At 42.7% G+C, this 16,559-nt stretch overlaps 1 protein-coding gene across 5 annotated transcripts in view; it reads right to left on the reverse strand.

Moving 5' to 3' along the window:
- Positions 1-16,559, reverse strand: part of NPTN (neuroplastin) — a 74,031-nt gene that overhangs the window by 28,973 nt on the left and 28,499 nt on the right. For 3 of the 5 annotated variants that reach the window (XR_004030555.1, XM_012507464.2, XM_003267188.4), the window contains exons 2-3: positions 8,065-8,412; positions 2,699-2,870 (exon numbers count right to left, since the gene is read on the reverse strand). Coding sequence is in view for 4 of the 5 variants with exons in the window: in XM_012507464.2 (XP_012362918.1) it covers positions 2,699-2,870; positions 8,065-8,412 (520 nt within the window). In the remaining variant the exon portion in view is untranslated. The remainder of the gene's footprint in view (positions 1-2,698; positions 2,871-8,064; positions 8,413-16,559) is intronic. The other 2 variants (XM_003267187.4, XM_012507465.2) reach the window with 1 other exon arrangement.

The raw sequence follows: 16,559 nt of genomic DNA on the forward strand, positions 1-16,559 counted from the left end.
GCTGCAGTGAGCCATGATCATGCCACTGCACTCCAGCCTGGGTGACAGAGTAAGACCCTGTTGCGAAAAAAAAGAAAAAAAGAAATAGTAGTATATATGGCCAGAACAGCACTTCATCTCAATTACACACCGTGATCCCAAACAAGCCTCCTTGCCCCCGAGGGTCAACTACACATCAACTCAGTACACTCTGGCCTACAAGCACATACACCAAACACATGCCGAAAGGTCAGTGAGTAATTACAGAAAGAAGAAAAACATCAGCCTCCAGATCAGAGGATAAATATTTATATAGGGCTGAGCTCTAGCTTTTTTGCTTAGCGGTTAAAATATGATACTTGTGACGGTCAAATCTCTACTGCACTATTTAATGTCTAAGAAAGACTCCTAAACTCGACCACTCTGGCCTAATGCATTTATCCATCTTATATTGCTCATTCCAAAAAGGAAACACAGGTTAAGAGACTATGGACGAGGAGAGACATAGCCTATCCCCAGGCTGTCTCAAGATATCCACATGGCAGCACCATATTCTGTGAGAAGCAGTCAAGGTGTCTTCTCAATGTGACACCATGCCTCTTCTTAAATCAGTATGTTCCCAATTGGAAAACAGACAAGTCAGCTGCTCTTATCAACAAGTGTTCCAGAGTTTCAGGAAGGAGCAGCAGCTCTTTCTTCAGGGCTTAAATTGAAGTTCTTTGAGTCTAAGCCCTGAAGAAAGAGCTGCTGTTCCTTCCTCAAACTCAGCCCTGAACTTAAGACTGAAGTTCTTAGATTTCTAAGTTCTTTGGGAAATACTTGGGAAGGTAACTCCCACTTGAGTCCATGTCTATAGGCTCAAAATCTCCCCACATCATTCCCTTGGACTAGCTATTAGGAAGAAATTAAAGCAAAGGGATAACGTCCCCTACAGGCTAGGCAGAAGCAGGGTTCTGAAATCGGCTCTTCAGGCTGACTTATTAGGTAGCCCAAGGAACTCATCAGTTGTTATTTCATGAAATGTAGAATCCCTGAAAAACTCTAGAGATACACAACACCCTTGGAGAGCTTCAAATAAGCTGAGGGGGAAAAAAAAAGAGAAGAAGCATTTTATAAAGTCAGGCTGAAGCTTCATGAAGTTAAAGCTCAACGATTTGCAGGCAATAGTACAAGACCCAAGAGAAACATGATTGGATGTCTGCTATCTTAAAGGAGGTATTATAAAAAACAAGTCTAAGGCTGGACGCAGTGGCTCACGCCTGTAATTCCAGCACTTTGGGAGGCCAAGGTGGGGAGATTGCTTGCACTCGGGAGTTCAAGACCAGCCTGGGCAACATGGTGAAACCCAGTCTCTACAAAAAATACAAAAAAAAAATTACCCGGGTGTGGTGGTGTGCACCTGTGGTCCCAGCTACTGGGGAGGATGGCTTGAGCCCGGGAGGCAGAGGTTGCAGTGAGCTGAGACCGCACTACTGCACTCCAGCCTGGGAGGCGGAGCCAGACCCTGTCTCAATAAAATAAAATAACAACAAAAAATCAAGTCTGTAAAACTAACGGACAGAACAAGAAAAAAATGCTTTTCATTCCACCTAACAACTTTATTTGATTAATCCTTTCCAAACTATGAGGAAAATCGCTGAGGCTAAATTTCTAATTTTTTTTTTATCTGAAGAAACTACAGTGGAGATAGGTTAACTACCTTGCCACTAAGTGGATGGCATAGCAGGGAAAATAAAAACAATTCTAGAAAAATTTCTAGAAAATCAGAAGACCTGGAACCTAGCCTTGGTTCTAGAACTTACTAAAATACAGTATTTGGCCTTAAAGCAGCCAAGAGTCACTCTTCAAGTCCTAGTTTCCCTGCTTGGGAAAAAAGGAGGATCCACAAACTCATTTGGATCAACTAAATAAGGGATGTGAAAAGATCTCAATGCTGCAATATCCTGCAGAATGCCCTTGCTATCACTGGATACACAGGCTTTCCTGGTCTCACTTCAGTGCTCCCTTTCTTTGCACTGCATTAACCTTCTAAGCAGGATTAGCTGATTCTTTTCCAGACAGTCTTCAACCAGGAACAAACCATTCTGCAAGGTGGGGTGCCATGTGTTCTAGATATTCCAAAAAGCACCAAATATTTGGGTGCTGGGTAACTCTAGCCAGCAAATATCCTTCTTTTTTCAAAGGATATTTCCAGGCTACCATCCTCAATCCAGATCATTCAAGAGCCCTGCAGCTGCTGGTCCTTATCAGGGTACAATGATGTTACACACTACTAAAAGGGAATTCACTAGGAAATCTACCCAGTGGAAAGATGGCTTAGGGAGATGTCTTGCTCTACAGTCACAAAGCAGACTTCAATCTGTTTCTTCAAACCTAACTTCAATCTGACTGGATTAGGTCAAGAGACTACATTCTAAGTGTGACTCTCCCATTGACTAGCATTGTTACCCTGAACAAATCACTACTTCATGGCCTCAGTTTCTCTATGATTATAGTGAGGGGATCATCTATGGTTCTCTAATCTGGCTGCTCATTAGACTCCTTTGAGAATCTTTTCTAGACTACTGGGCCTTACCTGAGATATACTGGATTGGACTCTCAAAGGGAGAACCAAGTATATCTCATGTTCCTCCTGCATGGCACAACTATGGATTATGAATGTCAAGTAAGCTCAGCCACACTCCCTCCCACCTTCCCAGGAGCTGCCCACCCCTCTCACCTGTACTCCATGTTGCTGGCATTCTTACGAGTGGCACTCAGTTCCACCCCATTCTTTGTCCAGTAGCTGTATGTAAGGGTGTGAGAGCTGGAGGTGAGGTTACACTGCAGGGTGACAGGCAGAACAGGGCTGTCTCGAATAATGACCTCTTCACTGGTGACAATCCTTGGCTCTGTAATAAGAATGCACAATGATAGGGGGCAATAGCCTTCCATCCTCTGTAGCCCTGGCCTGAGAGTTGGACGGGGTAGGAGGGAGGGAAACTAGAAAAAGAGGGAGGGCAGACAGGACCACATGAGGAATTTCACTTTACCACTTTGGAGGAAGTCAAGAAAGGAAAAACAATGATTATAAGCAAATGACCACTAGCGCAGACAACAGCCTGAAGACCAGTTGGCCTAGACGTGAAAGAATGGGAGTATTACAGGTGCTTGTACTGGTAACAATCCACTTACGCTTTTGAATACCACCTTTTTATAAGAACCACCAAACAATTCAGCTTCAATTAGAAAACCAGGCTCCACCTTGCCATTCTGAAGACAAAGGCCATATCATTTATATACCTATTATAATAAATTCCCTATTGTACCACTGGGCCTTGGAACAGTAATAATTACATAATACATGTATAGCTTTCCCCACATTTAAATGTTAAACCTATGGCAAACCATAGGCCATTATTTATGCAGAAAAAGACATTGTGGATTCTAAAAGCAAACTTCCTATTGGAAGTCACTTGCATTTTCCAAATTTTGTGGAGGCAAAATTCTTGAGAAAGCATCATCAGTTCCTCCTCTCCAGCCATATCTATTCCCAAAACAAGTTGTTGTTTTCAGAATTGCACTTTTAAAACACATTCCATTCTGAGAAAATATAACTAGAGTGCAATATTGTGTTGGTATTATGGGCTCCTAGAATTTTAGAAAGGCCCTTAGAGTTCATTGAATCCCACTTTTTTTTTAGGAGCTGGAAAAGTGAAATGATTTGTGCAAGGCCATAAGTATTACTAATGGCAAAGCTGGGCCTAGAAGACATATCTGACTGAATTCTCTATCCTTGCCACCCAGCCCCAAGACCACCCCGACCACCTTGTGTCCTGGGCAAGGTATATATACTTCACCTTCTGGTTCTATTCTGTGCTTAGATAACCTGGGATCACTAGCTTATCTACAAAAATAACCTACTTGAGTCAAATATTATAATACATTGAACAGAAATGTTTAAAGTCACTCTATATTATTCCTGGAAGCTTCATCTTTAAAGCACTTTGAAATCTATCACTGTATTCAAGTCAAGACATTTCTATGTTTGTTGTCTTTTGTTAATGTGCTTTGTCTTTATTGTTTCCCCAGGCTTAGTTTTCTCTACTTTTGATCAAACATTTCCAAGTGAAGTCTACACTAACCATCTTTTCCCAACCACAATAAGAGGTATTTGCTGTTTGTTTTCCAATTCCCTCTCAGAAACCCTTGACTGACTTCCCATTTCCCTGTGTCTAGCCACTTCCTATCTACAGCTCTGCAGCAGCTCCCCTCACCATTTTATACAGTATTGTGCTGAGCCTTAACTTGAGGAAAGAACTCTCTCCCTCCATGGGAACTAAGTTGCTTGCTGTTCAGGGAGGGGGAAAGCATGGGGAAGTCGTGGGATACTTGGGAAATGTAATGTCTTAAGGACCTCCTAACCGATGTAACATTTCTGACTTGTAGAGTTAATGTCTTTGAAGAAACTTGTAATAATGCAAAACCTTAAGTTTGCTCAATTAACAAATTAGTTCTATTTTCCAACTCTGGCAAAAGGATAACGGTTATCTTCCATTCAGCACTGGTTCTTATCAGTAACATCAAAAACAGGCTCTCTATGTACAGATAATGGAGGCATAGCAGCCACTAAGACAGAAGCAGATGCATGTAAACACGTTAGCGCAGTGGTGTCCCATGGTTTCCAAGACACACTGGACAGAAGCCAAATCCCTGGGCCTTAAGAAGTCGAGCAGAATGGCTGCAAACCCTGCAATGGAAGGCGCACACACACCATCAGCAGAAAGCATCACGATTCCAAGAAAAATCAAAACCAAGCAAAAACAAAAGAGAAAAAGATAGAACCAGTACTCCACAGAAGAGAAATTAAAAAAATATAAAGGCAACATTAAAACCCAAAAACACTTTTAGGTTTTTACTGAATTTTTATTATCGAATTTCATTTTCTGTCCCACTTGGGACTCTCCTTCTGGCTATTCCTCTCAGACTGCACTGAGAAAGGGTAAACTCTGAGAATGAGGCCAAGAGCTTCCAGATGTTTAAATACAAGGAGGCCAAAGTAAACGCTACTCTTACCTGTGGCGATGCAAATGACCACTGCAGCTCAGGGAGATTAAGAAGTTGATGAAAGCAACCTGGTAGACTTTCTGCCAAGAATTCTTGGAAGGCAAAGGAAAGCACTTTTTCCCTTAAGTGTTAAAGATCCAGGAAAGAGTCAGCTGGGAGCAAGTGGATAATTTAAATAGGTTTAAATATGATTCTGAACCATAGGAGGGTTGTGGGGTAGGGTAACCTGCCTCCTGTGATTGCTGTATATGAAAAACAGTGCTACACCAAGTTCCTTGGCCATGGTGCGTCATCTGCATTCTGCACCAGGATGAAGGTGGGGCTTTTATTTTTGTGGCCAAGCGCTGCCCAAAGTCCAAGAGAGATGAACATTTAGGAGAAGCTCAAATGTGTTTACCTGCCACTGATGTCTATTTAAAAGCAGTGGATAGGAGACCCTTACCCCAGCCATCATGCATATATAAAGAACATGCTATGGCCAGAGAGATACCTAAAAACTGGGCACACTTCTCTTCCTGCCTTACATACTAAATGAGCTTTGGGGAAAGTACTACCAGGAGGTCATTCTTAGAACACCTGACGTCCCCATAGAGCAATGTCTTTTGGGACGCTGAGACCATAAAACAGTCCAATTAGAGTTGGATCCAGGGTGTTTAAAAAAAAAAAAAAAAAAGCAGCAGCAGCAGCAGCAACAACCTCCTGGCTCTCCAAAACAGCTAACTCGGGTTAACTGACTGATGGGGAAGTCTGAAGACAGTCTAGCCAGGATTTGGATTTGGTTCAACCACATGCAGACAATTCTAAGTAAACTGGGGGAGTGCTATGTATTCTCGGGATTGGTAGGTAGGTACCCCAAAGCCTCATCTTTTTCTAGCCCCTTGGCATGGCCATTCTAGCTATGAGTCAGGCTCTTGGAAGTATAAGTGCAAATGCCCAGCCCAGCCCATACCTATAAACTTCCACAGACCTTTGTGGCCATGTAGGTAATTCTGCTTTTATAAGGAAAGGAGCAAGGGGGCAGGAGAAAGAGGCGTGCAGGGGAAAAATATTGTTAAAAAAAAAATCACTGGGTTAATGTTCCCCATTTTCACATAGACAAGGTTTTCTTTTCCTCTTTCCAGAAGCAGGTTCTCTGATTCAACAGTGCCAACTGCAGCAGCCTCTCCTACCACTGCCCTACAAAGGAGTCTTTTTTTACCCATAGGATCTTCAAGTGGCTACAAAGAACAGACACTAATTTGCTATTTTCCATGTAAGTATATAGATTCAAGGCCCATGTCTTACTACTTTATGTATTACCAAATTCCTCATCAAAGTAAGATTTTACTATTCTTACTTTCTCTAGATCAATCAGCTCTTTAAGCTAGAACTGGCTATAGATCTCTCATTGTGTCCTCAAAGAGAAGGTGAAAAACCCAGAGGATCTTTCCAAAAGTGAATGTCCCCTCAATTATAACCAGGTTTGATGTGGGGCCAGAACTCTTCTTGGCCAGGAACGTTGGTTCTGTGGTGGCTTCTCCCTCCCTCTGCTTCCCAACATAAGGTAGCAAGTCACTTTCAAGAAAAAAAGAGAAGTGGCCACAAAAGTCTTGGTGGCACATGTCTCACACATACCTGCTACAAGGAGAGGATTCTGAGCCAGCTGGTCAGCTCACTCCATCACTGTGAGAAACCAGGTTGGAAGTTAGTTTCCTCTTTTTTTCAAGACACAATGAAAAGGCCTGGCCGGGCGCGGTGGCTCACGCCTGTAATCCCAGCACTTTGGGAGGCCGAGGTGGGCGGATCACAAGGTCAGGAGATCGAGACCATCCTGGCTAACACGGTGAAACCCCATCTCTACTAAAGATACAAAAAATTAGCCGGGCGCGGTGGCAGGCGCCTGTAGTCCCAGCTACGCGGGAGGCTGAGGCAGGAGAATGGCGTGAACCCCGGGGGGCGGAGCCTGCAGTGAGCCGAGATCGCGCCACTGCACTCCAGCCTGGGTGAAAGAGCGAGACTCCGTCTCAAAAAAAAAAAAAAAAAAAAAAAGAAAAGGCCAGTGTGAGTGGTCCCCACACTATGTCTGGAGTTCCCATCCTCTGGGATAAGGCACACTGTGCCAACAGCTACTCATCAGAGTCAAACCGTGAACAGGAATCAACTGCAACTCTGACTTCCAGCCAGTGTGATGGGCTAAAAAAAAATAGTAATTTGCAGCTTAGTGTCACCTGGCTCCTAACAGCAAAACCTAAGAAGGAAGTCCCAGGCTGCTGCTTTTAAAGAGGAGACTGATTAGCAGGCCCAGTGAGGAGTACACTGCTGCAGTAGAGGGCTGTTATCAGAGAAGCACATGCCACGGTTTTAGAAAAGAAAAAGAGCTGAACTATGAAAATATCCAAGCTTACATGCCACCCAACAACCAAAACACACCACCACACTGCACCCATGGCAACATTCCCATCACAACAAGATGACACCAAGTCACAGTTAAGGGAAGAGGCTGGGCAGACACAAACTTAAAACCATAGAGGTGAAGGCAGCTACTTAGCTTCAAACAGAAGAACAGAAGAAATAAAAAGTAGTTAGACTGGGGAGAGAAACAAAAATAGAAAGGCACCAGAGAAGAAATCAGCAAAAGTATAGCAGGAAACCTACTACAGAATCAAAGGGGAGGGAAAACCATTTCAACACTACCCTCCTTGGACTGCCTGGTTTTATGAGTTTTAATTTGAGCTTCCCAGTTCTCCCTCCCCAACTCTTCCCAACACAGATGATTTTGGACAGTCACAGATTTCCTCAAGTTCTTTGTTCCTGAGAAGAAACACAGAGAAGGGTTGGGGGATAAGGGAGGCAGAGAGAACGGCAAAGAAAAGAAGAAAAAAAGTTGCCACAGATGTTTTCATACACTACAACCAGAAGGGTCATGGGATTGAAAAAAAAACGAAGACAAGGGGTGGGGTGAGTGATCATACTGGGGAAGAGGGAAAGGATGCAGAAGGGAAGGGTCATTGGGCCACCTCTAATGACTACAGTACTACTACTGTAGGGTGCTGGACTCACTCTGAAGGACGCTTATGGTGGCCTGGGCTCGAATCCATGTTATGGAGGGGTTTTGCCTCAAGTCATTCCTCTTGGGGTCGTTGCTGGCCCTGCACTCGTAAGTCCCAGAGTCCTCCAAGGTGAGCCGGGTTATTCTCAGCACACTCACGCCGTTTGACCCGTAGGCGGTGTTTACGGTGACACGGCGCTTCCGAGCACCGTCCCACAGCTGTCTGAAAGACTCTGCCCGGTTGACTTCTGCGTACCACCACTGGATCTCTGGCGTGGGGCTCCCGACCACGTCACAGTACAGCTCAAAGGCGTCCCCCGTGAGCTTAGTTTCTGACATGGGCGACTTGACAAACCCAGCTAGAGGGAGGGGGAGCAGGAATGCAGTGACAGGCCAATCAGAAAAAAAAAGAATCAACAGGTGTTAATAGTAATTTAAAGAAAAGAAAAGAAAAAAGCAAATGAGTTGCAAAGAACAAAAAAGGATTCATTTTTAAACTATAAAGAGACAGTACAGCAATTCATACAAGCTTTTAGAAGAAGAACCACACCCTGGGAAGCTTATGAAGCAAAGGCAGGCTAATTACAAGCTGGGGCAGCCCAGGTGCTGGCCAGGCAGAAGCAAGCCCACTGGAAAGCATTTTAGCAATGGGCCCAGCTGGTAGGAATGAGAAAGCCTCAGGTCTTGGGAAGAGCCTCTTTCCTTAGAACACAAACCATGTATTACCTTTTTAAACTCAGGCAAGTGATGAAAGATAACCAGAAGGGGCAGTAGTTTTATATGCCAAATCAGGATCTCTCTTTTGGATGGGTAAACGCTTTGTTAGAAATGCAGTGTCTTTTGCAAGCCTCAACAAGAAGTATTAAATGACCTACTGGTGCCTTCTCTTGGGATTCAGAGTCCAAATTTCAACTGAAAGAGTAGCAAATTTCTCTCTCACACAGGATTCTATCCTGGGTTCGATTAGACTTTCTCCACCTCCTATTCTTCCCTGGGCCTATGGCAAACAAACAACCCAGTTGTTTAGGGTTAGGCAGCCTCTTCCTGAATGCAGACCCTCAGTCTCAGGAGAACAAGACAGTCTGTACTTCACACCACAGTGAGATATTAATACTTTGTGGGTCAGCTCAGAAGCGAGACCAACAATACCAGCAACCCAACTCATTGCCAGCAAATGGAGGGACTGTGCCCTCCATAACCCCATAGATCCATTACCTAGAAAAATCTGAAAAGCTATGGTATTTGACAGGCTCTATACAGTTGAATTGCCTGGCTTCTAGAAGCCAGCTCAGAAGAATGAGAAATGTACCCTGATGAATTAAACTAAACACTAGGGTGAAAGCCAGGCCTCAACCAACACTCTCAGGAACTGCCCAGGAACTAAAGTTGATGCCTACCTCCAATTGCCCATAATTTGCTTGAGGTTACACTTCCATAAGACAAGGTGGAAATGGCAGAAAGAGTTAAAAAAAAAAAATCCAGGCTTAATTTAAAAACTTGGAGTTAGGTCCATAGGAAACAAAATCAGAGTGCAAGCATACTCTCTCTTACCCTTCCACCCCACCTAGGGTTCATTCAGCAGTTCTACTGATTCAGACAGTATCCGAAAGTATAAGGCAAGACACTAAAAGAGGGCATTCTGACTGGCTTCGCAACTTCCCCTGGGAGGCCTGCTGCATAAAGCCAAGCCAGCCCCTCTGCAGTGAGCAGGGTGAGGTCAGGATCTGCCAACATCAGATTAAGAACATTCTAGAGGAAAGGATGAAATAAATGGAACTGTTTTCCTACAGTCCAGAAGCCAACGATGTAACAGGGCTAGCTGAAAATCGAGGTTACTAAGTGGAAAAATTCCTGTTTACATCCATAGCAGTATTTGCCTTTGGTGATAACCCCATACCATGGACTAAGAACATTAATGGAGGTACTATACTTACTCAAGTAGAGGCCAAGACCTCCAAATTCATACTAGTCTTTCAATTCCTGACATTTTCAGACTCTGGGGAGCACAGGAATGCAGTGATTAACAGGCTTAGACTAAACGTTCTGCCTTTAATATGCCATTTTAAACTACCTCTTCAGATCCAGCATGCATTCCTTGTAAGGAAATATCTACCAGAGGCCTCAAGAAGCCAAACAGATGTCATTCTCAGATGCAGGAGAAGCTTTAGAATTACAGAAAGGAGCCCCCAAGCCCCTGCATGAAGAGCTGAGCTCACTGCCAAATAAAGTGGTATCCAAGGAGCCATGTCTCAGTCTCACAAACCACCTGCCCACCTGTCAAAGTCAATGCCAGCTAATATAAACAAAGAAGTAAAGGAGGGCTGGGCGCGATGGCTCACACCTGTAATCCCAGCACTTTGGGAGGCTGAGGCGGGAGGATCACGAGGTCAGGAGTTCAAGACCAGCCTGGCCAGTATGGTGAAACCCCGTCTCTACTATAAATACAAAAATTAGCCGAGCGTAGTGGTGCTCACCTGTAGTCCCAGGTACTCGGCAGGCTGAGACAGAAGAATCACTTGAACCCAGGAGGCAGAGGTTGCAGGAGCCAAGATCATGCCACTGTACTCTGCCCTGGGCGACAGAGTGAGACTCCGTCAAAAAAAAAAAAAAAAAAAAAAAAAAAAAAAAAAAAAAGGAAGGAAGGAAGGAGGGGAGGGAGGGAGGGAGGGAAGGAGGAAGGGGAAGTAAAGGAAGCTGGTTTTATTTATTTTACTACTGGCTCAATCACCAGAGAAAACTGGGTATCAGTACATCCCTGAAATGCAGTAAAAGTATTATTCTGTTTTAATCATATTCTTGACCATAAGTGGTAATCACAAATGGTCTTATCACATTATCTGTGAACTTGGGGAGTTACAGCCTCTCAAATGCTGTAATTATGTACTTGATTATGCCCTAGAACTGTTGGTGGATTTCTTTTTTACTTTTTCCCTTCTTCTGTATTGTACTTCAAAGCAGCCCTAGACTTAAGCCTGTTTATCAATCTGTTGACAATGCTAATGTAAAAAAGATGCCTGAAAGTATCCTTTCACCAAGAGTCCATCCAATTCCACCGTAACCCCAAGTCCTAATACCACACAATTCACAGGTAGCTGAGAAACAGTCTATGATTCCCACTGCACACAGCTGGGCGAGTCACTCGGCCTGATCATGCCACCCTGGGCAAGACTTCCTGCTAAGAGGAAGGAATGCTGATCTGAGTCAGTTCAATTTTCTAACTGTATCAAGGAAAATGAGACCAAGACAAAAATGTTCTTTACATTAGTAAATTATGTGCTGTATATTTAAATGAACTTTTAAAACACAAGATAAAAAATCCTTTAAAATGCCAACAATGGACATTTTTCTGTGCTCGCTTTGAAGGCCATTATTGTTATTACCATTATTAGACATATAGAGTAACAGGTGACATTTTCTAAGTATGCATTATATGTTTAGGCAATGTGCTAAGCACTTTATTCATTATCATATTCAAAATTCATTTATTCATTATAAGTGCCATTATAATTTTCTTAAAGATGTGGAAACTAACATCCAAAAAAGTTAAATATTTTGCCCACAGTCACAAGCTAATAACAAGAGTCTGGCCTGGAATCCAAAGTGAAAGCATGGTCTCTTAACACTTACCACAACTGCGGTCAATGGGTCTCACTGGCCTGAAAAGGTTTTTGTAGTTACTTAAGTTAAAGATATGCTTTGTCACCACTTAGTTTAATAAATAAATTAATTAATAGTAATTCCTGGCCACAAAAAGCCAGGAATCTTTGACCGATTGTGCAACATACTATGATCACTAACTCCATAAAATTATAATCTTACTAGAGAATGGAGATAGAGAAGCACTGGGTCAAAAAGTTCTTAAAGCAACTGGGGGAGGGTGAACAGTGTGAAAAGATAAGATGATTCTGAGGCAAGACTGCCTCTAGTTCTGATGATTCCAGTGCCCTGCTCTGGAGAAGGCTGGCTTCAGAGAAGGAAAGAATTTACAAGACACTGGAAAAACTTCTCTGATGCTGTAGTCAGGAGCCAAATTAATAAAGGGCAGCACCTGAAAGTTTTATGAAACTTCGCAGTTTGAAAAGTGCTTCCACATACATCACATCTCATTTCATTCACACGGTTCCACAAGGTTCATACATAGGGCAGGTGCGGAGACAGGTTCATGACTTGCCCAAGATCACTTAGGCAGTTAATCCTGAGTGGCGCTGGGACTAGAATGCAGGCCTTAGCTTAGTCTAGGGTTCTTTCCAATAAACTGTGCTGCCTCTAAACAAACTAAGGAATTCCTTGATAGCTGAACACTCATCAAAAACCATGAAAAGAGATCTATTCTGCCTCCAAACAGCATGGAAAAGAAAGAAAAGAAAAAGAGAAAAGAACCCTCTTTACAAAGTACTGTGAAATCACAATTAGCAAGGGAAAGTTATTAGCAACCATCCACCTCATTATCCATCCAAAATTAGCTTCAATTCAGGAAAAGAACTGGCTCTCAGCAGCAGCAGCAGGAGGTTCAGAGCCTGACTCACTGCCCTGCCCTTCGTTACTAAGGGCTTTCGAACAAATACGTACCTTCAACAAGAAAGCACACACTGCCTAAAGTTGGGAGGCCAACAGAAGCATCTGTTTGCTCTCTAGGTCAAGGGTCATCCAATATTTTGGAAAAACCCTAAATTTTATAAGACAACCTCCCACCCCACCCTCTTCCCCACCATCATCTCCACCCACTATCTTAAGTGACTGGGCTCAGATCTGCAAGAGTTTTGGGAAAGTATTAATATCAGTGCATTCAGAGCAACAGTGATAAAGAGGGAAACTGAACAGTGGTTACTGGCTTTGAGGGCGGAAGAGACTAGAAGCTGGGTGGAGGGGGTAGCAGGCAGAGCATTAAAAATGGAGGCAGCAAACCCAAGAGAAGCATAATGTAAAATTGCATAACTGGGGATGGGGGATGGGAGGCAAAGATGACAGCTGGGACTAGCAGCCGGAGAAAAGGAGGAGCTCGCTGGCAGGAAAAACTGGATGTGTAGATATGTAGCAGAGGGTGAGAAGAAAAAGGGAACACAGAAGAGCAAGTTGAGCCCAATCCCAGGAAAACTGCTTTCATATATGCCCTAAGGAAGTAAAAAAAGCTAGCCTAGCCCTATATGGGAGAGACTATCATGATTTTTTCACATTTACCTCCAGGGCAACCACAGAACAAGAAATCAGACTAACTTTCTCTCTCCCTCAGGACTACTGCCAAGGCCAGGCCTTTAAGTCTTGCCTGCTTTTGTCACCTTTTTTAAAAACAGCTGTTCCCTTCAAACCCCCTCTACCTCTAATTCCCTGTGGCTGGCTTATGCTGTTCTCTCCTTCATTCCTCGCAATAAAGAGAAAATGACAGCCAAGATCATAAGAGCGTTTCTCTCCTCTGTCTCTCTCTCTCTCTCACACACACACAAATTCAAATCATCTACCTCAAAATAAAGACTGGGCAAGACCCACTGACATCTAAACGTGAATACAGGAACTATGAGTATTTCAAATATCTAAAGGACGCTTAACTGCTGTGAGGCTGTCACAGACTTGAGCCTACACAAACTACTGTAGAGCCTGCCTATCCTTCCTGTTAATCAGGAAACAGATCATTCATCACTATTCCTTAACACCAAAGGCAAGTCAGAAATCTATATGCACTCATTCTGTGTGTACTGACCAAGGGTAAGGCAGGCTTGAAGCCCTGGGAGCAATGGAAATGGGGTAACCTCATTCTCTGCAGCAGGAAGAGGTACCATGGATTAGTCTCATCTCTAGGTAGAGATGGCAGCAATTACAAAACATTTTCCAAATTCAAACTGGCTCCTTCCACAGCTACCTTGATCAGGTAGATATGACAAAAGTTTGGAAATTAAGATCATCCCCATCACTAGCTTCTAAACCAGGGTCCACCCTTTATTCTGAAATTATACCATTCAAAATGACCAAAGGCATCTATACCAGCCAGCCTTCTGCTTTGGAGAAATAGGGGAATCTAGTTTATGCCAAGAGAAACTACATAGTTTAGTGTTCAAATGCAGCAAACTCTAAAATCAGTTGTCTGGATTCACATAAGGCTCTGTCACTAACTGTATGACTGTAAGCAAGTGACCTAACCTCTCTGAGCTTCATCTCCCTAATCTGTAAAACGGGACTAATAATAGCAGCTACAACACAGGGTTATTGTGAGGATTATATGAGATAATATAGCTTAAAACAGTACCTGACACGTAGTAAGCACTCAATAATGTTAGCTATTATTATATGTCTCCATAGAAATAAGTGCTAAACAGGCCATGGGCAGCAGCCTGCAGCACTGTTCCACAACAGGCTGGGAAGCAGAACTTCACATCCAAAATGAGCTTAACTTAAAATCCAAGTTCTTCAAGAAACAACAAAAAACTAACCTTAACCTTCCAAATAAAATGAGAACCAGAACAGAAATGTTAACTGCAGAAGAGAATGAAAAAGAAGAGAATTCTTCATTCCTTCCTATCTTTAGAGCAAACTAGAATGAACAGAGTGATAATAGCAGACACATGTATGTGGACTCAAGGAATTAGCAAGTGTTTTCAGAGTTATAAACCATTAAATCTAAGATATTATGAATAATCTGGAAAGTCCAAGAATAATAAGAATAAAGAGAGGCAGTACAAATTCTCCTTTTCAAAAAAAAATTCTTTTAAAGTAGAAAATAATCCTATCAATTATAAATCAGGCTGCTTAACAATATTTGGGAAGATACTGGATATTGAGCAGGCTAAACTGTTAATTTACAAAATATAAGATGTAGTTATGGAATTTGAGATCATGTCACATTTGCTTAATTTCAGCCTAAGAAAAGGCGTCAGGTTTTGAGTCAGCACCTCCACAACATAAATTCTCTTAACTTTAAGCAGTTTCTTCAAATGGGAATGATGCCACTTACTTTATAGGGTAGTTGTGAAAATCATGTTACATTATGTGTAAGAGTTCTGTAAACTATAAAGCTCTATGCAAATATTAAGTTACTTCAGGACAGACAAGAAATAAGCATTTGGTATGACGGATCTCCCTCAACAAAAACTTTCATTCAGTCCTGTTGCCAATTCCTATTGACAAGCTAAACAAGCATGATCTACCTAGATCTACAGGTTTAAAAAAAAGTCAATGACAAAAAAGAAAAAAAGTTAAAAGTGTGATTTTAAAAAAAAACATGGGCCACTCACACCTGTAATCTCAGCACTTTGGGAGGCCAAGGTGGGCTGATCGCTTGAGTCCAAGAGCTCGAGACTGGCCTGGGTAACACGGCAAAAGCCTGTCTCTTCAAAAAAATTAGCCAGGTGTGGTGGTGCATGTCTATGATTCCAGCTACTCAGGAGGCTGAGGCAGGAGAATCACCTGAGTCCAGGAAGCTGAGGCTGCAGCATGCTGGGGTCACAACATTGCACTCCAGCCTGAATGACAGAGGAGACCCTGTCTCAACAAATAAAGAAAACAAAAATTATGTGAATCTCTCATCTCAGAAAAATATAACCAAAGTTTTGCATATTTCAGGGGTCTTCCAGACCCTGAGTCTAGACTGTACTACTGTTAGACGAGTGAACAGTTAAGGGTCTATTAAGATGAGAGCTCACCTTATAGGGAAATGAGCCACGGTTTAAAAAACCTGCGATGGATTTTTCTATTTCTTCAACCTCAGTTTCCTCATCTGAAAAATGGGGACAATGATTCCTATCTTCTTCATAAGGCCATGGCAAGATTCACATGAACAATGTATGTAAAATTACTTTGTAACCTATAAAGCTATAAATGTAGTAACATGTCAGTTTTATGCAAGCATTCTACTCTATTAAGTAAAGAATGATCTAATGCCAGGCGCAGTGGCTCATGCCTGTAATCCCAACACTTTGGGAGGCTGAAGTGGGAGGACTGCACCAGTCTGGGGGCAACATGGTGAAATCCTGTCTCTACCAAAAATAGATGAGCGTGGTGCTGTGCACCTCTAGTCCCAGCTACTTGGAAGGCTGAGGTAGGAGGATCAATTGAGCCTGAGAGGTTGAGGCTGCAGTGAGCTATGATATGCCACTGCACTCCAGCCTGGTGACAGAGTACAGACCCTGTGTCAAGGGGGGAAAAAAAGAATGATCTAAACTAGTCCTGCGTGTTCTGTTAACATCCCTCAAAAGGAGTATGGAAGAAACTGGGGGGCAGGGCTCACACACATCCATGAAGGAGGGGGATGTCTACTGGACTGACTTTTTCCAAATCTTTCCATTTTCCAAAAGAAAAAAGCACTGCAAACCACTGATCCAGAAAATTAACATGTTTCAAATAGAAAGTGACATTAAATGAGGTAAGGTTGCCAGAAATTAATAAAAATGATTTAGAATAAATTCTGGTTAAAAAAAAATCTTACAAAAATAGAACCTGACATCAGACCTGAGAAACAGAAAGAATTGGAAAATGTTGGCTGGGTGCAGTGGCTCACGTCTGTAATCCCAGCACTTTG

Source organism: Nomascus leucogenys, chromosome 6 (genome assembly GCF_006542625.1).
Source record: "Nomascus leucogenys isolate Asia chromosome 6, Asia_NLE_v1, whole genome shotgun sequence".
Taxonomy (NCBI): Eukaryota; Metazoa; Chordata; class Mammalia; order Primates; family Hylobatidae; genus Nomascus; species Nomascus leucogenys.